General features: G+C 41.7%; 1 protein-coding gene across 2 annotated transcripts; it reads left to right on the plus strand.

Moving 5' to 3' along the window:
- Positions 1-630: 630 nt before the first annotated feature.
- SPICE1 (spindle and centriole associated protein 1) lies at positions 631-26,187 on the plus strand (the record flags this gene model as incomplete). 2 transcript variants are annotated; one of them, XM_082337831.1, is made up of 17 exons in its annotated part: positions 631-714; positions 1,297-1,344; positions 2,242-2,388; positions 6,404-6,506; positions 7,277-7,398; positions 9,035-9,132; positions 9,438-9,580; positions 9,802-9,942; positions 10,762-11,027; positions 15,314-15,445; positions 16,131-16,278; positions 18,615-18,839; positions 20,930-21,324; positions 22,636-22,819; positions 24,014-24,116; positions 24,450-24,537; positions 25,415-26,187. In XM_082337831.1, 17 exons carry the CDS (start codon positions 631-633, stop codon positions 25,466-25,468), a joined length of 2,481 nt encoding a protein of 826 aa, XP_082193957.1. In that variant the 3' UTR covers positions 25,469-26,187. The 2 variants fall into 2 exon arrangements, with proteins under 2 accessions (XP_082193957.1, XP_082193958.1); XM_082337832.1 differs by having other exon boundaries at positions 22,648-22,819.
- Between the last annotated feature and the right edge of the window lie 142 nt (positions 26,188-26,329).

The raw sequence follows: 26,329 nt of genomic DNA on the forward strand, positions 1-26,329 counted from the left end.
TCACCTTAATTGAATAGTTTGTGTGACATTCTGCTCTTAATCACCCACAATAGGATCTCAAGTACATTTTTGCACGGGGAAGTCTCCAAGGCTTTCTCAGAGGGACACTGCGAGATGGCTCGGGAGGGTATGTGCAGCGAGGAGGGACATGAACGAAACGAGTGAGCGGGGAAACTCAGGCGAGAGGCGGCGGACACGAAGAGCGGCACGGCCCGGAGCAGCTCCTGCCGGGTTTCCCTGCGGACCACAAAGAGCCCCCCGCACACGGCTGGGGCTGCCGGTGTCTGCGGCACCCCCTGAGGCGTCGCCCGAGGGCGGGCAGGGGCAGAGGCCGCTTCCTCCCAGGAAACCCGAGACGAGAGGGAGCCGCAGGCACCGGCGACACCTACCCGCCTGGAGGGTCCGGCGGCGGGAACGCGGCGTGAGGAGTGGGGGTAACGGCGGACGCTTCGGGCGAGGGGGGCCGGCGGCTCGGGGGGCGCTGAGGGGAGCCGGGGCGGGAGGCGCCGCTGCCGCGCTCCTCCCCTCAGGGCGGGGAGCAAACCGGCTCCGTCCCCGTGGCAACGGCGGGCGGCGGCGCGCGCGGCGCCGCTTCCGCCCTCTGCGGCCCCTCCGGCGGCGGGGCTGGTCATGTCGCTGCTGCGCGGGCCGCGGCCCCGCGGCGCCGGCAGGAAGGGCCCCAGGCGGCCGCCGGCGGCGAAGCGGGACTGGGACGTAAGTGCTCCCCCCTCCCGGGTGCAGAGCCAGGCCGCGGGCCTGCTGCGGCCTCGGCGGCTCTTCCCGCTCTTCCCGCTCCTCCTCCGGCTTGCGGGCCCGGCGGCGGGCGTGCTCCTGCTGGGTGGCCCTTGGCCGGCTGGGGAAGGGCCGGGGAGCCTCGGTGCCCGCCGGCCTGCCGGCTGCGGGGGCCTCCGGAGGCCGCCGTCCTCCGCGGGGGCTGGCGTTTGGAGGTACCCGGTTTGTGTGGGGGTTTGGGCGGGGAGGGGATCCCGTGGCCGGGAGCTGAAGGGGCCCTGGCCGGGACGTGGCCCCTCTGGCTTCCTCGGCCCTGCTCGGTTAGGCCTCCCAGCCGGCAGCCCGCCTTCGGGCTGCAGAGCCTGCACGGCCTCCATAGGGCTGGTTTTGCTGATCGCGTACCTTGCCGAGGCTGGGGTGCTCTACGATGCCATAAAAACGCACTGTTGTGTAGTTTCGTGCTAATTATATTGTAATTTAGAGGAGTTTTTTAATGAACCTTGAAAAAAATCCAGTTCGTCCTCAGTTCTGGCTTTTGATGCGTCCTCTGGTTCCTGTTTGCAGAGTACCGTCCATGATTTGACAGTCCACCGTGCCACTCCTGAGGACATAGTAAGTTTGATGTCAGTCACTGTTTGTTCTCCGCAGCAAGTAGATTTAGCTGGTGATCCAGCATCAGTGTTTACCGTACGTACGGGGATGCTTTCTGCCAATGTTTAATCTCCCTTTTTAAGCTTCTGAAAATACTGGCTCTTTAGTGTTACTTTTTTGTTTATGATGTCATGCATCCCCAGCTCTGGCAGTTGGTGTTTTTCAGTTTTCTGTTTCCATTAGGAAGCAGCCATAGTTTTTATTTCAAGAAAGCGTATACCATCATAAAACCATAAAAACGTAAATACATAAAAACTCATTGGAGTAGCTGAAGTTAAGTCCTATCTCTGCTGGAAGGACTGAAAGACATGCTTTATTTTGGGAATCTCTCTAATTCTGAGGATACTCAATTTTCATTTAAACAATTTAACATAATTTCTTTGTGCTGAACGACCTGCTCATTACAAAATATGTGAGTTACATTTCATTTTCCTTGGTAGCACCGATTACCAGAATGGAATAGGCAGTAGGAGCTATTGTTGCTTATAAATTTTGACAGGTTAGTCTGGACAGATGGGCACTATAGCAGAGAGAGACTCGGTTCTATAAATGGTTGGCTTGATCACTTCCAGACAGCTTACACCTGAGAAAACTCTTACTGAGTCAGTGGTGTAGGGCAGATGGAAACTATGAGACTTTCCCCATTCACCTTTGGAGCCACTTTAAATTTGGCTGGTCTTGATGGCATTTTACACTTCTGGATGTTTGTGAGGCTGTCAGTTGATACTACCTTGAAGTTACATAAACGGTATTCAGCACATGAATGATAAAATCAAGAAGGGCTTGTTAGCATTACCCTGCAAATTTTGCTTTAGATTGTCCCTTGATTTTGAAATGGTTTCTTTCATGTTTACGTAGCTGCGTCGCCATGAAATATACAAATCAAAAAACAAAGCACTGGCACATCTGGAACTGCAAGAGAAAGCACTGAAAAGAAAATGGAAGAAGCAAAAACAACTGGCTGCTGATTCCTTGGAGAAAAGGAAATTGACTCTGATGCGTGAGGTGAGGGCTAAATCTGCACTTTCAGCCTGCTGCAGATGATTTGCAGCGGTAGTGGAAACCTGCTCTTGTACATAGGTCAACATTTGCTCCTCTTGTTGAATAATTTGACTTCGTATATGCGTACACTCTCCCTCCTCTACCTGCTGCATGCATGCGATGATGGAATAGGCTGTTTAACGTCTTAACTGATCTATACAGTTGTGCATTTGATCCTTGTTGCCTGGCTGTGCCCTCTGTAATTCTGCAGGCCTCTCTGCATCTGAGCAGGAACTGTTTGCAGAGTTAAACTCTACGTTGTGAAAAGGATGTGTGGTTTTTGTGTTCTTATTGCTATCTTGCCTTCTCCTCCTCCTGTCTAGTATTTTCCTTTGATGGAAACGTGAACGTTTCTCTTTCTGGGGCGGACATCCTTACCTGCAGTTGCTTACTTAAACAGAGAAAATGCGGAGTCATAGGGGCAGAAAGGGTGAGGCAAGAAGTTGGTAAGGAAGAGCTTGTCTGGAAAGAAAATTGACAACAAAGGTTGAAGAGCTGTGGCTGCTAGCAGACAAGCTTGTCATCTGGGAATCGAAATGCTTGTTCTCTAGGCATTCTGAAGCACTCTGGCTGAAAATATTAATATTGTTTAATTTGCTTTTGAATTTTGAACTGTAGCAGCAAACCTAAACTTTGCTAACAGAGGCAGTAGCTTTTACTGTCTGAAAAGGGATTTCAGTGATAGACATTATCTTTTTGTTCCACATGGCAGGTGACTCCTTGCTATATGTTATGAAAACTAATCGCAAAACATACTCGTTAGCTTTTGGACTTCATTGGCACTTGGGCAAACCGATTTGTTCTTGTTGGTGAAGAATGAGGATGAACAATGTTCACCTAGCAGTTAATATAAACATGATTTAGTCATCCTGTAAATGTGCAGTGGGTTAATCACCACAGACCTCTTCTCTCTTTCATCTTTTGTAAACTTTTGTCTTTCTGTGAACTCTGAGAACATTCAAGCACAGACATAAACAAATGAAAGTACACAGAATTAAAGGTCATCTTCTAGTTTCCTATTTGACACCTGTTTCTCTGCAATCACAGTAGAATTTTTCTTAAGGATATTGTGCTAATCAAGCCTTTAATTTTGACCTTTGTTATTCTCATGCTTTTCTGCCAAGTGCATTGTAGTGGCGTGTTTAAAAAGCTGTGGACTTTCATACAAATTTCCCTAATGTAGTTAGGGAATGTAGGCTAGTTTCAATAAGACTTCCAGCCAGAAGTAAATTATGTATCGCAAAGGTAGATTAGACTACCTGCTCTGAGATTTGGCTGGACTATCTGTTATGTGACTTTGTTATTTCGCAGATGTGAAACTCATGGTTAGGAAATAGTTTTCCGTATTTGTTGCTGTTTCTAATGACAATGCACAAATTTAAAATTCCTCCTGAGTGGCTTTCGCCTCCATATTTAAGAGATTACTTTATTCAACATACCCTGTGTCTACTTCTGAATCAGAGAAAAGATGCTTCCAGATAGGAAGACAAAAGGAGATGATGCCAGGCAAGATGAAACCCATCTGGCTGTTGCTGTTTGAAACGCTGGCATCTTCTTGTGTGTAGAGAAAAAAGCAGAGGGAGGAGAGTCACCATTTTTGCCTGCCTCTAGCTTAAATCTTGTTAATGGCTGGGTCCTGTTGTTCAGAGTAACTGGGGAGACTCTTCATCCTGTGTCTCCCAGTAGAGCACAACCACTGTGGATTGTCTTCTTATCTCTGTTATCTTGGTGATCTTTTTTCCTTATTTACTGCTGTGAGTATAGCTTCCTAAGCCCCTTGAATCCTACTCAACTGCAAAAGGCTCAGAGACAGAAGCTAGGAAGATGCTGCTACTAGTGTGTTTTTTTTCTTGATGAGAAAGAGTGTAAAAGTTATAAAACGGATGAGTGAAATTTTAATCTTTTGGGGATTTGTCTGCCTAAAAATCTGAATGAAAAAATGAGTTTGTCTCTATGCTGTGGATTGTGAATGCTTAGGTACTGCACTGCTCGGTCCTATAACAACTTATTTTTAAAATAACAGTAGTGTATTGCACTGCAGGGTAGGTGGTGAGTGGGTTATCATAGTGGGAAGGTTTTAGGATCAGTCCCATTTAATTATCTTTAGTAACAATCTGAAACAGGAGGGAAGATTAATTTTAATGAAATTCATAGGTGATACTAAACTGGGACAAGGTACAGCACTCAGTGAATTTGTTGAGGGCATGTAAATGGGCCTGGAGGGGCTAGAAGCTGTTATCGCTTTGTTTTCTGTTGATCACAAGCAAACGTGAGATCATCTACCTTGGGAGCAATGCTCTAAAAATGTTCATAACACGTTCAGCAGGAGGGTGAAGCCTAGGAACCTGCTGATGCTGAAAGAGATCTAGTAGGGAGGATGAAAACAAATTAATCGGGATATTTTTTGTCTGATTAAACACGTCACCTTAGTTTTAATTGCAATGATGTTTTGGAACAGGCAAGGTGTTTTTTGTTTTGTTTTTTTGTTTGTTTGTTTGTTTTTTCTTCTGCAGATCTGGCATGACTTTGTCTAAAAGCCTGCATTGTTTTGACATCAGATGGCTAAAATGGAAGAACTAGATTTAGTTAGTATCAAGTGTAAAAACTGAATAGTGATTTGGAAAGGTGGATATGTGAGATGATTGAAAGATGAAGATTCACTGATTTGCTAAATTGGTTATGAGGAGATATATTGCAGTGTAATTCAGGCTCAAAAGACTAGACAGACACGCAAACTAGGTATATGGGGAAACTTCTTGACATAACAAAAAACAGTAAAACAGGGAGGGCACCAGGTGAAATGCCTGAATGAAGCTGAAATTAAAACAGCAAACTTATCAATGGGCACTGAAAGAAAGTCTGTGGAGGTAACAGCATATAGAGCTTTGAAACTGCTGTCAACCAGTCCCTCTTACGATTCATGGGAGAGCAGAAATTGTCCCTCAGTTCTCAAGTTTTGTGTAGGAGGGCATATGTGAGCCTGTCTTCTCTGTGGGATCTTCTAAAGTACTTGCAGTCTCTCTGGCTGAATTTGATTAACTGCGATGAATTGAAAGTCACTCGCGTGTCTGGTCTCCTCTCAGGTGTATAAGAATAACTACCTTCTTCCCAGATTGTGGGATATAATTTTACTAGTTTGCCATTTCCAGCTTTGTGTGTGAAACCACGAGTCAGTGACGAGTTTTGAATGGCGTTCTGCCCACGAAGCCATGTCCCCAGTCAGCTCCATTCAGCTCACAGCAGCTGAGCGCCTCTTGCTTTGCCCTCAAAAACCTCCCTCCTTAGGAGTCGGCCGTTGTGGTGCCAGTGATGGGCTTCAAATACTGGGGTGGAGGGACCTTGAATACAGAAGCTGTGCCTTGTGAGAAATGGGTGGAGATTCCCAAAACGTCTTCTGATGCCAGATGTAGTCAGCTGTGTTTGTCTGTTGCAATTTTTATGGCGGTAGGTGGCTTAATTTTTAGACAGGATTTTCAATAGTCAAGGCTGAATGAAACAAGTCTGCCTCAATTGGTTTGGATCTAATCAAACAGTGCAGTTTTTGGGTGTCTGTCAGATGTAGGTAATTGAAATCAAATGATTTGAGGATGCATACTGTTTTTTTTTTTTTTTTTAATTGCCAGATATATGCCTTCCTTTTGATGAGTGTGTCACAAACACCCAGCTTCTTGTTTGCATCAGGCTGGGAGCAGAAGGGAGTGAGAGGATTTGCTCTAATGAGAAACAATCAGTGCTGATGGGGGCCGCAGGAGTAATAACTGCTTCATTTTTCAGAAAAACGAGGTGAAATCTAGTCACTCAGAATGAAGCATGTTTTTCCAATCTATCTTAATTAGGATCTAATTGCACAGTACCAACTTGGCAAACATTGTCTTGTTGGCTCTTCTCTTGCTAACTGTTTAGAAGAACAATACCAAAAAACCAAAGGAAAAATCGGTCTGTTCAGTATGAAATATTTCCTTATACGCTATACTTTCAGATTCTGTCTGATCAATACCATTTGCAAGATGTATTGGAACGATCTGATCAGGTTATGGCTGTGGCAAAAGACTTGTTTCGGGATGCTCCTCGCACGCGAACAGGTAGACTGTCTCATTTTTATGTGGTAGCACGTTTAAGATTATCTCCTTGCTTTTCATAAATAGCCTCGCTTTGCAAAGTATTCTTTTTAACTGTTTTCATCTCATCGTCTAATGTAGTATGATTGATCCTGTTCATGTTGGATGAAACACAGATGAGGATAACGCCTCCCATGGCAGGGGAGAGCGAGCCGCGGCCAGTTATTCTACTGTATCGGTCCGTTGTGGAATTTGGGATCGCTTACTGTGGAACACCTGACGCTCACCATTTCCACAGCCCAGTGACTGGCCTGTACAGGGCACCGGTTCGAGCCACCGTAGTAGTTCTGCTTCGCATTGTTACATGGGTTCACTGCTTGCTCTTGGATATTATTGAAGGCTTATCATCAATTTGCAAACAAGGCTTTTCCTTTTTTATCCTCGTTTGTGGGCCCTAATGCTGCTGAAAGGCAGGATTGGCTGTTTGCATGTGAAATCTTGAGCTTAGATTCTTTTCTCTGTAGGCTGCCATTCTCTTTTTCTTATAATGACTGTTTCATCCTACACGCTTCTTCTGCACAAGTGTATTTACACAGGTGAGAAGGACAAAAGCCTGGTGTATGACCGAATATGTTAAGATAACTCTATGGTTGGCCTTTGGCAGTTGTTTAAAGCGACATACATCCCTGCGGCCCTTCTGCAAAGTACGGGAGCTTGCTTTTTGGCACAAAGTCCTGTGATGTACTACGGACCGAGTCCTCTGTGTTCTTCCCTATTTTGTCTGATTCCTCTAGGTTTCCCTAATGTAACAATGGCTCCTAACTGTGACCTAGAATCATCTCAAGGACCCATTGTACAAAAATGTGATCCTCCCGCTCAGCTTTCCATCCTTAGTGAATCTGTCGTGGATTCCCAGGTAAAGTGTATTCAGTTCCATGCGTGTCCTGTAGCTTTTTTGTTTGCACAAAATCAGAATATTCAAAGGTAGAGTTTCCAAGCAGACCTAAACCTTTCCTCTGTGTGTTGATAACATGTTGATAACATACGTAGAAAAAGGTATTAAATGGAGGTGAGTTTGTTTTGTGAGACTCTGGGAATCATGATTTTTTTCATTTCTTTACCTTTGAATATGAGAGACACCAACTTCTCATGTCTCATAGAAGCTCTCTCATATTAGCATGCTCTCCCTTTTAAATTCTGGAGTTATCAGCAAGCGAACAGAGTAATTACAGACTGAGAAAACAACTCTTGTGTCACAACTAATTGCTATGTATTGAAATACGCCTCTGATTTTCTAATTATGTCTGTGTAAATGGGGACATAGCCAGTTGGGCTCCAGTTTATTTCTGATAACACACATGTAAATGTACCCCAGTTAACTCCACAGCCTTGATTAGTCCTACAAGTTTAGATTTTAATACTTCACATCCTTTTACAATTATTTAGATTTGTTTAAAAAGTTTAAAAATGATTTAAATCTGTTTAAAATTTCATTTAGATTGCCATTGTGTTCTGTTTTCTTTTCATAACATGAGTTGTACCAGGAATGCTCACTGTGCTTTGAGGACAGGCATATGACGGTCCTGGAAAGCAGCTCACTGATGAAGACCAAAAGGGCTGTGGGAGTGAAAGTGATGGTGTCATATTCTCCTGGTTCTCTAATCCTGTTCCCTACTATCTTGCACAAATATCTGCAGTTTGAGTTGCAGTACTGCTCTGTCATGTGTTTGCTTTTTGGGTTTTTTTAATAGGAAGAGTTAACTGTAGCGTCTATATAAGCTGTATCACTGGATGCGTGCTGCAGGATAGGCCTAGATTTTTAAGACACCTGTACTGATAGCTGTCTGCTGAGCTTCTGTGAGATTTTCTTTTCCTTATGTGCCTACGAAAATCATAGTTAAAGGCTGTCTGTTGAAGCCTACCCAGAAGCACAGAAACCTGGTAGTTTGAGGAACCCTAATTCCAAATCTGATTGCTTAAGTTTTGCTATGAATGTGGTACATAGGATTGTATTTTGTTCTGGTTGCATTTTACACATAGAATATAAATGTAATTTTGCGGATCTCGTTACCAGGTTGTTTAGCTTGCAATGTCAAATGGCTGAAATTGTAGAGATGCTATAATTATGTGGCTTTTTCCATGTTCTGCCTGCTGTATCTCTGTATTTGTTTCGGTACAGTCTTTAAAGCTTTTTTATCCTACAGTGTGTGTGGTCTTTCTTATTTAATGTAAATCATCCAAATAAAATATTGGATATTGAATTAATCACTTGCTGTATTATTTTCAGAGACAATTGTCGGCATTAGTATTTCTTAGGTACTAAAGTCCCTCAAAACTCTTCTCACAGAAGGGTGTGTTGTGGTTCTTTTGTTTTTTGGTTTGGTTGTTTGTTTTTTTTTTTCCTTAATTTTGTTTTGGAGGTAGGGACTGCAACAAATGTGTTTGGTTTTTTTTCTTGAAACAATTTCAGAAAATTGATCTCTAACTTCTTCCTAAAGACAAATTGAAATTGCTCTGAAGTCCCTTTTGTTTTTTTGTTGTCTCCTAAAAAGGCTCTTAATGAAGTGGAAGAGGAAGCATTATCAATCTATCAATCAGAAGATGGATACCATGACTCTCTGAATTTCAAATCCAATGTTGGTTCTGACAGGTCAGTACAAATATATCCATTCAGGTTTCCACCTTCTTAATACTGGATATAGATGCAGTTAAAGGGGTGTTGCATGGGTATAGTTCAGTTACTTTTTCTGTCCCCCCCCACCCCGTCCTCCTTTCCTGACCTCAGAATTCTAGGGAAACCCCTTGTTGTAACATTCAGACTGGGAGTGAATGTGAGCAGGGAACTCACCTGAGCAGTTACAAATATTTTAAAAAGCTTTTTCTAGACTGTGCAGGTAATCTAGAATCATGGTGGTATCCCACTACAATTCACTGTTATGCTTGTTTTGAATGTAGGTTACTTCGGTTATTGAGAGAAGAAAATTCCTTGGTGAATTCTCAGTTGTGGGCTGAAAAGGATATGAGAAAAACTACCTTATCACAGGAATCAAATGTGCCTTTGACTCCAACAACTGTTTCTCCATCTTTGGATCAGTCAGGTTGGATTTGCCAAATCACAGCCTCTCAAGGGTTGTTAGGCTGTTCACAGGATCCTGCCTGGAATTCCTTTTCTGGGTGGGGGTGAGAGACAGAGACATGTGCTAATTTGGCTCCGATGAATTACCAGACTAAAAAGCCAGCACTTCTAGTAAAATTACTGTATAACAGTACATACCTGAAATATGTCTTGTGTGTATTTTTTGTTTTGTGTTTAAATCAGCCCTCAATGCTACCAGTGTAGTCAAGAGAATCCATTCAAGACTTCAGAATGAAGACAACAAAGAGACTGTAGACGCCACTTACACTGTGAGACAAGTGCTGAACCTGAACTCAAGAAAACAAAAGCAAATTGCAGCAAAAAGTTTAGTACTTTTAAAAATGACATACCTCCTTTTGACCAAGGTCCTTAATATCATAAGAAGATGTAGGTTGAAAGGGATCTCTGGAAGTCATCACAGAGCTAATGCCAAAGTTTGATTAGGGGGGCCTTGTCCAGCCAAGTTTTGAGTATCTCTAAGGATGGACATTTCGCAGCCCCTTGTGTAGAGTATTCCTCTCTATTCTGCATGTTCATTGGCAAAGCAAAGTCCATAGGAATCTGGGAACTGTAAATATGGCCCTTTGATGCTAGCCATTACCTTGCTAGCCATGGAGTTCTCTCCTGTGCAGGGCTTTTCTGTTTCTGATATAGCTTTCTGTTCTGCGCTGCACAGACTTATGATGCATTTCAGTCCCCATATGCACATTTCAATCCCCAATGCATTTCAATCCCCAATGCACATTTGTATGTGGGGGCTGACATCAGATACAACAATCCTTTCATGTTACAGTTTGTAAAAGAGCTGCTCAATGAATATGAGACCTGAAAGCAGCTGATATTTTCCCAAGGCTGTTCACTGGCAAACTGTTCCCATGCTTTTAACTGAGAAGGAGGACAGGTATCTAAATAAAAGCACCAAACAGTCATACTTGAGAGATACTAATGTGGCAGAAAATGTGGTTTTTGATGATCTGAAAATAACCGAAATGACTGGGGATGTTCTTTGATGGTCCATTTCAGGTCAGGGCAAAGAAGGCCTCTCCTTTGATTTCCTTCAATAAAACAAGGTAATTTCATTGGTATTGCAGAGCTTTCTATGCAAGTTGAAATTCCAATGATGCTTTTTTTTTTTCCCCTCAGTGAAAAGAAAACAAACTGGACAGAACTCTGCAAGACAGAGGAGAGATGTTTCTCCAGCTAATTCAATCCCCATTGACCTTCGGAGGGACAACAAATCCAGCCTAGATGTTCTCAACCGCATGATATGTGAAGTGGAGCATGAATTGGAGGAATATGAGCGATGTACAGGTCGTGAGGTTCAAAAAACTGAGAGAAGTGAAGGCCTCACTGGGTTTACCTTGTCACTGGTGAACGTTCTCTGTCGTTTGATGCGCTACCTCAAAGAGGTGAGAAGAGTTTGAATTGCTTCTGTAGAGTGAGTGAAAAAGGGTATAAAGTTACTTTACAGATGTGAACTTTGGCCTTTCCTGTCTCCCAATCAGTTTACTTTGAAGTCTGATTATCATTGCTTATTATTTGGATTGCATGCAATTAGGAGTTAAAACTTTTAGTTTGCTAGAAACAGGTATCCCTAATGAAAAGGGAGGAGTTGACTGCAATGAAAGTCTCTCGGTGACTATTAGCAGAAAATACCAATTGTAATAGTTTTAAATTTGTTATTTAAATATATTCAGAGTTGTAGCAGGGTATTAATACAGCCTTGTTCACAAATTCATTTTCTTCCTTTGCCTCCCAAAGGCAATGCTATTGTCGCTAGAGCAGTGGACCCAAATCCTCAATTTTCTTTGAGGGATTCCTTAGCTCTCCTTTTCTATTCATAGCAGCAACTTCACCTTAAGCAAGAATGACCTGAAGTGCTCACTGTAGCAGTGCACAGTCTGGGGATCAGTGGAATTCCATAAAGACGACTACCTGTAAGCCATGTAGAACTCCTTTTTAAAAAAGAAAAGAGAAAAAGAGTGGTTTTTATTTCATCTCTAACCCAGAGCTACTCAAGATGCAGCAGTGGCTCACAGATTCATTGGGCCTACGTGAAATTTTGAACCAGATTCCTGCACTCTTAACAGATGCAGCAGAATATGTTATCTAAACCCCAATGCTCCATTTAATAGCAAAGACAATAGATTCCTAATGAATGCGCAACTGCCCTATTTTGGTTACTTTTCAGAGTGTATAATAATTGGGGAAAAAAAACACACCTTATTTTAAAATTTGATTTTTTTTTTTTTTTGGTCTGGTTGTATAACAACTTATTCCTTGTATTACCCTGTATTTAATTTATATGGAAGAATTTACTTCAAGACCTGTCTCAGAAGCAAACAGTAAATAGTCGATTCAAGAGTGAAAAGCCACTATCATCAGAAGATGGACTTTGACTGTGGCGATCTCACGTTTTAAAAGGAGTTAAGAATGCTTGTTCTCTGTTTAAGTTGTAATACCAAAGCAGAGTATTAAATTTGGTTCTTCTGCAGTTAGGAGGAAGGATCTTCTGTACTTCCAACAGTGTTTTCCATTTATTAGGAAAACATCAATTTAATAGCAGCAATTTCATATTATACATACAATTGCAGTTATAACCCTATTTAGATTGTCTTTAATTTGTATTCCACAGAAATGAGTTGTTCTTGACCCTCAGGCTTCTTCCAAAACTACTCCAGATTGTAATTTTTTTTTCTTTTAGTTGCTGCTTTCTCTTTATGAATGTAACATTCATTGTGTCTTAAGAGCTTCTATCCTACTCAGACAGAAGGCTAAGGAGTCTGAGTGTTTAAGGAGACTACTTATTTTGAAAGATGTATACTGACTCTTACGTGTACGCCCAATTTTCATTGAGCACGTCTGTGATGTTGTTTCTACTTTAATAGATGTGTTACCATTCCTTCCTTCCAGGAGTTAATTGTTGCTTGCTGAATTTTCTGCAACTTTTTTAGATTTGCTACCTAAATTCATGAGTTGAAATATGCAGAAGTCGCTCAAGCTACAAAGTGTGGCTAATCATATTCAGAGTTGCTCGAGATAGTGTGCATCCGTAATCTTCACTGACTTTTCCCCTTTTCATGGAGCTTTAATTACAGTTACAATTTGAGAATTCACTGGGAAGAAGCATAGCTTGTCTGAGTATTTCCTAAAACCTGGTCCCTGTGATGCTAGGAATAAATCAAAAGCTTGTGTGCACCATCTGTCTTGCCTAGCCAGGAGAGTTAGCAAAGTTGCAATGCCTGAATTATAGCTGGCAATGCATTTCAAGAAAGTGACTTTGCAGCGGTTATTTAAAAAGCCTCTGATTTCAGGTAAACAACTAGTCTTCAAGTGGTTTTGAAGCTTCTAGAAAGATTTCCTTCCTCTTCTGTGGAGAAAAAATTATTTTCCAGCTTTGCTGCAGAAAAGCTGAATGCAGAAGAATTGCCATCAAGGATGTTGCTTAATTTATTCTCAAAATTATGTATAAAAAGTAGGAAGGGAAACTTGAATTACCGAATCTTTCATGCAAGTTGTATTAATCTGATCTGATCTGAATTCTCTCAGTGCCAGGAGGCACACAAGGCGGGAACATTGTTCTTCCACTTCGATCAGTCCGCGGCTGTGTGCTCTGGAGTCAAGGGCCACAGCGCAGTCTTCCATCGGTTTCCCCCTCAGGACACGACCGATCCAGCTCCATCTCCTCCTCCTCACTTCATTACCGATTTTCTCCATCCCCGCCATTTCTGATGCTCGTCGTTTCTGCAATTTTTTTTTTTTTTTTTTTTTTTTTTTTTTTTTTCCCCCCCCCGGGAGGAGGTAGTTGGCCTCCTGCCCAACCCCCATGACTTGGAGGGCCAGTGGTTTTTCTGTCAGGGTGGCCTTCCCTTAGGCTGCGTTGGTTCGCGGCACCTTCTTCAATTTTATCCGGTGCACCCTCCAGAGAGGGATCCCCTACCTACCACCCAGGGGACGCGCCTTCTAGCCGTGCAGCCCCAGCCGAAGGAAGTTGTATTAATAAGTGATTAAAAAAAACAACTGCTACAAGAAACTAGGGAATATAGAGGAGGCTAGAGAAAAGGGGAAAAAGAAACTTCTGAAATGTTTGCCAAGCTATATGAAATTCTTAAACAGAAGTGGATGAACCTGACTTGGTTCCTAAATGAATTTCAATGTCATCTGCCAAATGTTAGAATTTCCCCCCCCCCCCCTTCTGTGAAGAATGCTATTTCTTTGCCAGACTCACAGGGCAAAAAGCTAGAGTATACGCATACCCCATTCATCTGTGCTGCTGTGTTCTCCATCTCTGCTTCTGCATGTTCTGATGCAGTGTTAAAACAAAGCTTATGAGATTGAGGTACACCTGGCAACGGGCTGGAATGAAGATATTTCTTTCAGGGTATACCAGACCCCAGTCATACCCAATGGTAGGAATGGATGTATATATCTCTTAACCCTGGTGCCCTCCCTATGCATAAACGTAAGACACATTTGAAAAGCTCGGAAGCTTTTCCTCCAAGAGTAGGTTAGTGCTGTGCAGGATGAGTAGATACAATAGCTCATCCAGATGATCTGAGGCATGAATAGGCTTCATCACTGCTACCAGGGTTAAAGTTCTTATTTTGTGCTGTCTTTGGTTTCTAAAAAGATAGGACTGTCTCATTTTTTTCCATTTTCTGTGCCAGCCTGCTCCACTTGGATCAATACAGAAAAGCTGTTCTCTGTAGGTGGAAGAGAACCAGAAAATGGATGGCTTGTCTCTGATATGCTTGAAAGAGGTATATCTGCCTGTCTTTGTGTCTAGTGACAGCATCTGTGGTTTATTCTCAAAATTATTTATCTATTCATTCACTTTATGTGGCTGCAGAGCTGTTGTGTCTTAACACATCTTCCTTGGTGGTTTTTCACTTCTGGTCCCAATGCCAGCAGAAAATAATCTATGGTATGTTACAGGCAGCTCATGCTCTAATTTTGTCTGTGCAGCAGCAGAGTACTCCAGTTGCTTTTCAGGATCACTTGTGTTTTGGAGATGGGATGTATTTCTCTTTTTCAGGGATTCCTTTGAGTAAATGCAGGCAACCATCTGAGGAAAGGGCTCCATCTGCTAATTCTGATGTGTTTATGTGACTTGTAGCCTCCGTTCTTTTTTAGCTACAATGGTCCAAAAAGTGGCAGTTGTGTATTCCATTTACCCATCAGAGGTGGAAGGGACTCTTGTGTGCCTTGTACAGGAAGCCTGGCTGCTGCAGTGGTCTATCTTAAAATAATAGATTGATAATATCTTCTGAGGGCAAGAGGTTCTACAGCAAGGTCTTTTGCCTCACACTCAAGTAGATTACTTAACAAGTAAACCTTTTTGTCTTCTTTGCAAAAAAAAAGTAAAACCCTGTAGAACTTTTTCTCTCTGTGAGGGAAAACATTAGAAAGCAACTACTTTCTCCTTTATTTAGTAACTTGTCTTTGTTAATGAATTAAGGAAACTAAAGAATAGGCACAAGTAGCGCAGGATACTGGCAAGCGTCAGCACACCTGGAGTTAGTTGATTACTGCATGTGACTTACAAAACAGTGTCTGTGCGGAGAGACAGTAATGAAGTCAATTTGGGAAACGGGGGAAGAGCTGTTACAGTATGATGTGATATAGACCCATTCCTGTTTCCAAATACAAATCTGTATTGGTTATAGCAGGTTTTTAACTTTTTCTCGCTCTTCAGAGTGAAATGCAGCTACGTGAGAAAGAGATGATGAGACAGCAGCATGAGGAGATGTTGAATGAACACAGAGAACTGATTGATGCTCTGACTGCAGAAATACTTCTAGTGAGGGAAGAAAACACTACTATACAGGTACTGACCCCCCATCCCCCTCAGAACAACCCGTTAGAATACTGAGTTGTGTTGCAAATGTGTGCGGAGATGCATTGTCATATGGGCAGGAGATTTTAACAATAAACATGAAAAAAATGATAACATTGAATGCGGAGTCTGAGAATGATAATAGCAGGTATGGGGGGGGCAGTGTTTGGAAAATCAAAGTTTTGTGTTCCTGTATGATATTTAACTTTAAAGCCTGAGAAAATGCTGCTTCCATTAAAGTGAGCTTTATTTTATCAATCTAAAGGTTTAAGCATCTGCCTCCACGCTTATATACCGTTAACACTACTGGAGCAACAGAGTATACTAGATACAATACTACATTTTTCTTTCTTTCAGTTTGCAGTGGAGGTAGATTTGTTCAATGGTTACATTTGGGAATGAAGCAATAAAGCTGTGTTGGAGAGGAAATGGGGTGATGAATTAGGAAAAGGGAAAACAAAGAATTTCTTTGAGGCAGGAGAGGAAATAAATGGGAAACATGGAGACACCAATATTTAATACCTCACTGGAATACGTCAAATTCATGCAGTGGTATTGAGAGACCGAATTTCTTCTCAGAGCTGCCTGTGGTATATAATCCGTTATATAGCAATTCCTGTTGCTAGAATACAGATTTCTGTCTCTCTCTCTCTTTTGTTTTTCCTTCATACTTTAGAATAAGCTTCAGCAATGCATGACAGTAACAGATGAACAGCTGATCTCTCTCACACAAGCATTTAAAGGCCTCCCTTTGGTAGAACCCAGAAGAGAACAAAGTCCAAACCATTTTGGAATTGCAAGCAAAGGTCCGGTGAACGGCCAAGGTGTGTGCACACATGTGTGAAGGATGAAATGGGAGTTGTGGGTAGTTTATCCCTGTAGTGGAAAATTTGGTATTTAATAGATGTCTACTTGAATAAATACCTCTTGTGTGAGCGTGAATTGCACTTCTGGAAATTCATATGCCATGGGTTCTGCTATGAGCACAAGCAGTTTGCTACAGATTATTTTCTGACAATATTATAGGATGTGTTCCATCTGCACTGGCATCCTTCTGTCTGGATCAGGACTTCAAGATCAACCTTTTAGCCAAGTCATGGGCTTGAGCTTTAAACATAATATATTATACTAAAAAAAGGGGGGGGGGGGGAGGGGAGGGGAGTAGGCTTCACCCATTAAGATGGCTTACAAAGTCAGGTTTATTCTGAGGGTCCTAAAAACAAAACAAAACAAAACAAAAAAAAACCCAAACAAACAACCAAACAAGCAAAAAACCCAAAACCCAGCTGAATCAGGATCTCGCCTTGCTGTTGCTGAGGCAGCCTGACAGTATGAGACTGGTTCTTCCATAAGACACTGGAGGTCGCTGCTGACCAGAACCAGCAGCTGCTGAGGCCTGCTAACAAACCAGACAGAAGTCTGTTTCTTGATCTTTGTGACTTCAGATCAGAAATGAATGACCAGTCGAGTGATATATAACATAGACGCAGGCTAAGTTAGGCTGGTAGCATTGATGGCCAAACTAACCAAATATGATTCGCCTTGTACTTTTTACATTCTTTCACCATGGAGTTTTCTCCCAACTCTCCTCCCCGATTGGTTGCTTAAACGCATCATTTTTGCTCTCAAGGTCAGTAACTCCTTGTGAATCCCAAGACTCCTTGGAGCTCTTTGTATTCCTTAATTAAATGTTGGTTTTGTGGTCAAAAACTTTCTTCCTGACTGTTTCTGCGGGGTTCTCAGGAAGAAGCCACATACCAGATCCCTTTTTTTGTGATTTACCCAGGCTTTGTAAAGGCAAACAAAAAATCCTACCCCAAAATATAAAATCCAAACAATCAGAAAAGCACCCCTCAAAACAAACAAACAAAACCAACAAAAAACCAAAACCCCCAAACCTTCCTATACAACAATTCTGCAAGACTAGAATTTCCATTCTTTTTTCCTTACTGGTCTCTCTTCTCAGGAAAAGGCATCTTCCTGAGAGGAAAGCTTCCTAAAGTTACAAAAATACTTCTTCCTCCTCCTCTTCCTTCAGAAGGAGATCTCTTGTGCCCTTAAGGCGTCTGACTGGATGTGAAACGTTTGAGGTAGCTAGTTTTAGCACAGAAACCATGTGTAAGTTAACACAGGACTTCGCTGGAGAGACAAGAGTGGCTGAGAGAGGAGTGGAGGGCATATCATAGTGACAAGTAGCATGAAGAGGTTACTTTGGAAACGCAGTTCTGTACAGTGAAACAGGGCAGGAAGATGTCTCTCATTTCTTGCCACGGTCGTTGAATAGTGGGTGGCAGGTTCCAAGTTCAATCTCAGAACCTCGGTAGTGTGAACTGCAAGCAGTATCTTAAGCGAACAGCCTTTTCTGGCTCTTCGCCTTTGAAGGGTGCTTTTTGTCTCTTGCATTTTGGGATCAGGTATGTTTTGCTTAATTTTCCACTAACTTCTCTTTTGGGAACAAATGTCCCAAACAAAATTGTGAAGAGAGAATTCAAAGATAGCACTAAGGGAGCAGTGGATGTAAGTGTATTAAAATTAGTCGTCTCACAGCTAGCTACAACTTTGATTTCGTGCTATTCATTTTGTGCCTCCCTGGTATGTTCAAAATGGATGGCAACGTAGACACAAGCTAGTTGTAGTTAAATACAGAAGAATAACTTTTTTCTTTTACTGAAGAGATGTCCAATGTGAATTAAGTCATAAAAAGATCATCAGAGAGCTCAAAAAAGCTTTGAATTGTTTTCCACTCCACCACTGTTGCCATCAAATTTATAATGTAGGTTCATTGGGACAAATGCATAGGTCTGCTTTTCTCAAGAGAACGTTACCAAATGCAGCTCACTGAAATACACATGGCCTGTGAGGAACAGGCAATTCTTCTGCGTGGGCTACAAACAGATCTGTTACTAGTATCCTGAAATTATGAGGCTACGTATAAGAGCTCATCTTGCTCTTAAGGCCAGTGAAAATCTGTTATGCTCCAGTGGAAGAGTTCTGTACCTGGGGATCAGAAGGACATTAGAAGTGTGTGGGGAACATGCTCTAGTCTGTCTCTTCAGATACCTGAACATAAGAGTTGTTATTGAGAATTTTCCCTATTGCACTAAAACTAATTTTTTTTTTTGTTTTTAAATTCTATCTCTACTTTGTCTCTTTTCTTTAGAGAAACCTGATTTGAGCTATTTTGAGCCTAGGGCTGATGCAGGCAACAGGGAAGGTATGCTGAAATTCCCACAGGAAGAAGTTCCTTTTAAGTTTCTCCAGAGGTCGGGTGCTTCAGGTGGCGCAGGAGCTGGTAGAAGCTTGCCATCTCACGTTTTCCAGCCAGCTGTGCTGTTGTCACCCCCCCGGCAGAAGAGCAGTCAGGAATTTTCTCCCCTCCGGAACGGTGAGATCTCTCTGGCTGTAGTAGACTTGAGAGTCTGTGTAGTGTGTTACTGTTTCAATCTTGTACTACCTTTGGAGAAGCATTTTGTATAGAAAACTTTTAATCTGTATGCTTAGACACATTGGCCCTACAGCTGGAATATCCTACTTCTGCACCCAGATATGTATTTCTCTTGTTTCTATGCCTGTTGCTACATTTCCTTTAGACTTTCTGTCCCCTGGAGTTCTCCCATCTACTGTCTGCAGTCCTGTCAGTGGCAATCCAGACTGTCATTGTTACCTTGTACTGGTTTTGATTGTCACTTCTGTATGATCTGCTATAGCTCTCTGTCTGGGACGTACAGCACATCATCTCAGACTTCCATCTGCTGATGGTGTAATCCAGCCTTCATCACCTTTAATGGTGGGACCACTGAAGACTGGAAATTCAATGCCTCTGCAGCCCATGCTGCAGAAAAACCAGGATGTCTGGAGGCTGCGTACTCTTGCTTTGAGCCAATCTTCCCAGCAGAGGTTTTTCTAAAAGCTTCAGGAGCAGGTTTCCATTGGCTTTCATTTAATACACAGGAAAAGGCCAAAGAAGTTTTAGATGAAATTATGTGGTGCCGGATAACCAGATTAACTCAGTCTTGTGTCAGAATCCATAAGCTTTGGGAGTTTTATAGGTCGGTAGCTCAGTTCTGGTTGTTGGGAGGAAGAAAGTTCATCGGGGTGATACGGAGAGGTGTTTCTCATTTAAACTTAATGAAGTGAGCGGAAGAGAGGACCCTTTGTGACTCTCAAAATTAGCTGTCCTGCAACTGTCGCTGTAACAGCATGCATCCTACTGAACGTGCTAGGGCCCTGTAACCCTCTGTTGTTGAGAGGCAGGTAACTATGTCTATGGCTAGCTTGACGGTTGCTGACGGGAAGCAGGGCATGGTAGTGGGATTTTGTGCCTTCCCTTCTCCTTTTTTTCTCCCCCGTTTCAGCTTTGTTGCTTTGTAAGTCTTTTCCAAGTCAGAAAATGAACCCAAAAGTCCTTTTGATTTAAGGAGATGGCAGGACAATTGGAAGTTTATATCTAGTTCAAGCTTTTGGTGGTTGCCTGTGCTGCAAGGAGGCACATAATAAATCAGGAGGAAGTGAACTAAAGGTAGCTTTCTGCAAAGAGCAACATCTGGCTTCAGTCTCATTGAGAACTGTCGGATGTTATCTGTCATTTGAAACAAGAATATAAACTTGTATTCCTAGACTTCACTGTAGTTTAGCTGTGTGAGAAATTTTACGTCTTTTAAGACTGTTAAGGATGCTAAATGGCTCAACAAATGTTAAACTTCTTGAATGTTTCTTTATGAAAAAATATTCATAAAATGGATTTATGTGTAAATTTTTAAATGTCATGCTCTGCTCAAGAGGCAAAAGCTAAAGCTTGGGAAGGAATGGGCTATTTGGTATATAAAGCATGGAAAATCTGGTTTTGATCACAAAATCCAACTTGGACTTAACATGTAGCAGCTGACAGTGCTGTAACATATTTGGTCATGTGTGTGTGGTGTGTTATCAGTCTGCTAATGATGACCACAAGAAACACCTAACTACTTTTGTTGGCTGGAGTGCTTCCCCTTTCTTAGGGGCTGAGTAAGTACCTAGTTTATTATTATGCCAAAAGTCTTGTATTATTTTGTTTTATTATTCTAAAAGTTTTGTTACCAACCCAGTGTAAATATCAGAACTAAACCACAAACTTACAGTTTATTAGGTCAGATAACTGGATATTGGAAAATGGAGGACTAACTAAGAAGTAGTGTTTTATGTATCAGCTAAGAAATTCAAACCAATTAATCTTCTCTCTGACTTCTCTCTCAATCTCTAATTAAATCATGTAAATGTAAGACTATTTGCAATAGGAAATATTACACCTGGTGAGTTCTTGCAGCAGGATCTTGCATAGGGTGATATTGATCAGTAGCGTAATACCATTCAGGCTAGATGTTACAATTCAAGTTCCTGCTTGCTTATTACTAGCCTGATGCAATAAAGTCATCGTTAGTTTCCTTGATGAGGATCATGTGTCTCTTTCCTTACTGTTCCTTTATTTCTTGTTTTTAGTGTTTACAGCCATTTCTCAGTCTCCTGAAAACAGCGAAAGAGAACCATGCAAGGAAAGGAGCTCACCTTCCTCCCTGAGAACACAGAGCACAACTGAGGAAAACCGTCTCATCTCTCAAAGGCAACCAATTCCTCCTGTAGACAAAGACTTGGGGAGTTTTCGTGAGAAAGCCAGTCTGTCCTGCCCAAGTGACGCTAGAAAAAACAGCACAGCTGAAGAGTTGTTTCAAAACGGTGATCTGCTGGGACAGATAGCTGAGCTCACGCGGCAGAACTCTCTGATTAAAGCTCAGCTGAGCAAATTCAGAGGCTTCTCTGAAGACACAAGTGACCGCCTACATCAGCCAGACCCAATACGAAATGCAAGTTCTAGTCCAGACTCTTCGCAAGGACAGGTGAGAATTTAACAGAAAAGGAAGGCTGGATTCCCCTTGCTGCTGATCTGCTTCCTCATAGCTTACTGATGCTTTAAGGCTGTTTCTTTCCTGTTGTCAGTTGTTTTAAGGAAGAGAGTAGCAAAACAAATACTCTTTTCATTCATTTGCTTGGAGACTTGTGATTTGTATCATTCCCTAAGGAGCTCAACAGTAGTTTCTCATATCAGGCCTACGTTGTACATGAGTGCTGAAAAGCGTGTGGCACATTTGTAAGTTTACGGTAAGGTTATGCTGCAAAAAGAGGTGTGATTGCAACATGATCAGGTATACCTCTTGTAGCTTGGGTAATATTAACAGTGAAAGCACTGCACCAAGCCACAGGTTCTTGTCAAGCTTGTAAAATACATATTTAAATCCATGCCATACATCTCTTCTGCTACTGTGACTCAAAAACCCATGAGATTAAAGTTGGTGCAAGTACCTCTCTTGCAAATACTTCATTGTAGTGTATGTACTAGTTGTATCTGTCTTACCTGTCCTGCTGTGTGGTGAAAATCCCAAAATCTTTGGGAAAGAGAGAACTTGAATGCTTCAGTTCACATAGAAAACCTTTAATTTGCAACTAAGCAGCTATTCAGTGGCACCCCAGTGAGTGGAGTTAACATCGCAGAAAGGCCTAATCGCTGCCCTTGCTACTGTCTTTACTTTTGTTCCATCGCAGTGACTGAATTACTGTTCAATCAAGGATCCTAAAGATTTTTAATTTCCTCATGTAAATACAGGCTCAGAGTGTTGTTGCTTTCCACATTGCATTATGTTGTGTAATGTTTAGTCATTTAATTGTATAAGATGATGCAAACTTTCTGAAGTGTTGCTTTTGTGGAAGCAATTACTGGAGGGGGAGGGGTCAAAGTGGATGAAAACCTGGTTTAAAGATGAGTTCCAGGATACTTCTGCTAGAAATCTGCTTTTGCTTCCCCACACCATCCTGAATATGTGTGTCTCTGCTTCAGTATTTTCTTAATTATGGTTAATTGCTGGATGGTTGGGGGTTTTATTTTTCCTTTTTTTTTTTTTAGCGATACAGACAATAGCTGTTTCTTCCTATTTGTAGGAAGACCAATTTAAACTATTGTTGTGTTTAGTCAATTAAGAACCTAGATACAGGACAGTGAAAGGGACAAAATCAGATTTTTCACAGGAGTTGCTATATATATAATTATGTTTACTTTCACTTTGCAAATTAAATGCGTAGACGTACTTGAAATATATTGCATGCTCTCCCTGAAGGTGCAAATTGTAAGTTTTTATTTGGAAGTAATTACTCAGTTATCCAAGCAGACTCATCTTGCGGTATCGAAGAGCTTGGAGGAAAGAATAGCAGAGCTGAATCGCCAGAGTACAGAAGCACGTGATAAACTGTTGCAGCTAATAGACCAGCAGAAATTAGCTGCTGCTGATATGGTCACTCCGATGACATCTCCTGTTCTGCCCCCATCCCTGAATTATACTGGTAAGTACCCAGCTTCAGAAGAAACAAAAGCTAGTAAGACAATGTTTTTTCCCTTTTGGGAGTTCTCTGTCCTTACCTGATTGGATCAGCAGTTGCAGTCAGCAGTGCACTTGCTGTTAATGACTGTGTGGTACAAACACTCCTTACTTTAAAGAGCTAAAAATATATCAGCTAAACTTCTCCTAAAGTTAGTTTCTTAGTAATTAGTCTGCTGCAAATATCGTGCTTTATGGTAAATCTGTTCTTTGTTATGTCCTTGTCTGCAGAACAGTTCTGCTAGATAGTCACTGATGGGCAGAACTGGGCCTTTTCATCAGTCCTCTCTGCTGGAGAATCTTTTACAAAAAGACTGAGTATTTACATCAGGCTTCTAGAAATCACGGCAGAGTGGTTATCCAATTCTCAACCACACTTCAGTTTTTGGTCTTTTGAGTGCTCTTTCCATCAGACTACCTTGCTGAGTTACTGCCAGTGCTAACAGAAAGAACTAAAGTAACTGAAGTTCCCAGTCATCTGAAGAGATAAATTAGCAAAGGCAATATTCTTGCTGAGTCAAGATCCACAGATTAGCTGCCATGTGTAACTGAACAAAAATACTCTCCAGCAGGCGAGGGCTGCTTTATCTTTTCATGGAGTTATTGCAGTTACAGGCAGAACTGTGCGTGAGCACGTACACGTGCTCTGTCTGGGACACCCGCCCTTTCCCCCGTCCTAAACCACAGAGGATGTATAAAGGGAAGGACTTGAGGGGGAGGAGGAGAGACCCACGTGTGTGTGCGTATGCATGCAGGTGCATATGCAATAACTCAGGCAGTGGGATCATAACACTTTTAACACTTCTATGGCTATTTCAACATAGATTCAGCATGATAAGTAAAATCTTAAAGGCACAAAGTAGAGAAATCAGAAATCTCTCAGCCTCTGGTTGCCAAAACCCAGAAGGTTTATCCATGGAAGAATCATTCTATATCTATGCACGTTGTCCATAGTTGCTCTGAGTATCTGCTTTCAACATCGGTCATTTTCAGAGAGTGGGTATGGGGTTGATGTTTAGCCTGATGTTTTAGTCTGCTCTGTATATTCTGTGCAATTGTGAAGAGTTATGTGATGCCCTTCAAAAAACAGGAAAATGAAGTGAACGTTGTGAAATGTTGCTGTGTTCTCATCAGAATCAAGCTATTATTTATTGCCTAGAAACTGCAAGGAGGACAATTGAAGTGTCTATTCCCGTGGCAGTTGCTATGGACAGCTCCAAAGAAGATAGTGTTTCCCCTGCCAGTATGACCAGTATAAGAAGGTGAAAGTTAACCCTTTACTATTTCATTTTTATAGTGTTTTGATTGCCCATGCAGCAGAACTTGAATGCAATGGAAAAACTGCCATGTTTTTCTTTGGCTTCAGGGACTTTCCCTGACTTCATTACGCTTAACTCTGTGGAAATGGGACAAAGGTCCAATAGCTTTTTCACAGCTTCTATTGTTTGTATTTAAAATACTTGCAATGTGACATAAGACAGATGACATGGGTTGTTGAAGACTATTGATGAGGGGTCCTAACTCAGGATCTGAGACATGATTCTAGTAATCACTTCCATTTTTCACTTTTTCACTTTCATTTTGAATGTCTACAGGTCTGTAGGAGAGAGTAGCAAACCTTGTTCACCCCTAAGTGTCACATCAGAAAGTGTGAGATTAACTCCTGTCAGCCAAAGGCCAAAGGTAAGACTGAAAAATCTTCAGCCAGAAAGTTTGAATGCGGTGTCACATAAGGAAAAAACAAGGCAGATAAAGAAGGGGAGAGAGCTCTGTCCTACCTTAAGTCTACTGAGGCTAATAGTAATTGATTCATGGCAGTTTGGATTCTGGACAGTTGGTAAGGGGAGACCTGAGTGCCAGTGACATGAGTTGTTTGCTGCTACAGAGCTGTTATTTACAAGCGAACAATCCTGTAACTACATTTTCTGCTGTGGCATCTTCATGTGTTGGAACTGTGAACCTCTGACAGTCTTTCACTGGTGGCTCCAGAGAATTTCAAGTAGTCATTATGATGTACTGGTAGAGCCGCATATAAGAGGCAAGCAAGCTCTTACCTAGCCATTGCACAAATCAGTTGCTGAAAGGTAAATAAATCCAAATGCAAAGAAAAATCACAAATCTGGATTTCGGATTCCTGATGTGCAAAGAGAAGAATAGACTACAGCAAGATGCTTTCATGAGGAACTCCAGGCAGTAGTACAGTCTGGTAAACCAGTTATAGTTCTGCTTGTATACTTGAAAGCAACCATGAGGAGATGCTGTGTTTCCTGATGTCCAAAATAACCTAAATTAATAAAAAGAAACAAAGTTAGTGTCCAAGTCTCCCTATCCTGACAGTGAAGTATACATCCCCAGAGAGGAAATGCAGAATACTTAAGGCAGATGTGGCTTAAACTGGGTGTCTAAAGTAGGTGGTGTGACTACTTCCGTGGTGCCTACGGCAGACAGTTGCTATGTATCAGGGAATGGGTACGTGGCAATCCTACACAAGCCAGCACTAACTAGCAAGTCTGAGGGAAATTTATGATGTATGAATTTCAACTGGTTTCTTCTTTTGCAGGTGGAAAAGCCAAAAGAAGGCGGCTGGTTTGCATTGTCAATGCACGTTGTATAAAGGAAGCTGCACTCAAGTCCTATATTTTTTAAATTTTTTTTTTTATGAACCACAATTAGATCACAATAGTCCCCCTCTCCAGATGTACAGTTTAACTCTGAAGTGCTTTCATGTCAGTGCCATCAGTATAAAAAGGTCCAATACTTACTGTATTCGTGCCATACACAGCACTACAGGAAGTCCTGGGAGCGAGTTTCCGAACGGGACGTGCTGCTGTGGCATCACCCCACCTCACTGAATAAATCTTTCACAGGATTGTAACCTGAGGCTGTTGTGGCAATACAAATGAGCATCTGATATCTGTGTTAGGTACGCTGAAGACAGGAAGTTTTAGAAAGTGCGTGTGAAACTTTCTGGAGCATGTATTCGCACAAGATATAGGAATGAAAAAATAAAGAAAAACAGATGAGGGAACGTACCTATGTTCAAAAGCAACCTGGAGATTAGGAAGGCAGTCTGTTCCTGATGGATGAGAATTTGCATCAGAAATAATTTGTTCCTTCTGTGGTTTACAGTTGCTCCCAAAAGTTGTGTTTTCTGTGTAGTGAACATATCGGGGATTACATCTGGACTTGAGGATTGCTTTTTAAAAATTCCATTTTTTTTTTAATAGTAAGTATAAAGTGACTATTTGAAGTTGAAATCAGAATCTCTATTTGCTGTGTACTAAAGTATGCTCTCTTTGATACAATAGAAAACTGTGATATAATTGTATTAAGCTGTTATGTGTGTATATAATACTCTAATGATCATGTTTTATATATTGGTTTTATTTGACTTTTTAAAGTAGCCATCATTTTTTTATTAACAATTAACAATAAAATCTAGGACTGTGAGGAAATGCTTATATATCCATTCCTT

The sequence above is a fragment of the Platalea leucorodia genome, assembly GCF_965183815.1.
Source record: "Platalea leucorodia genome assembly, chromosome: 2".
Taxonomy (NCBI): domain Eukaryota; kingdom Metazoa; phylum Chordata; class Aves; order Pelecaniformes; family Threskiornithidae; genus Platalea; species Platalea leucorodia.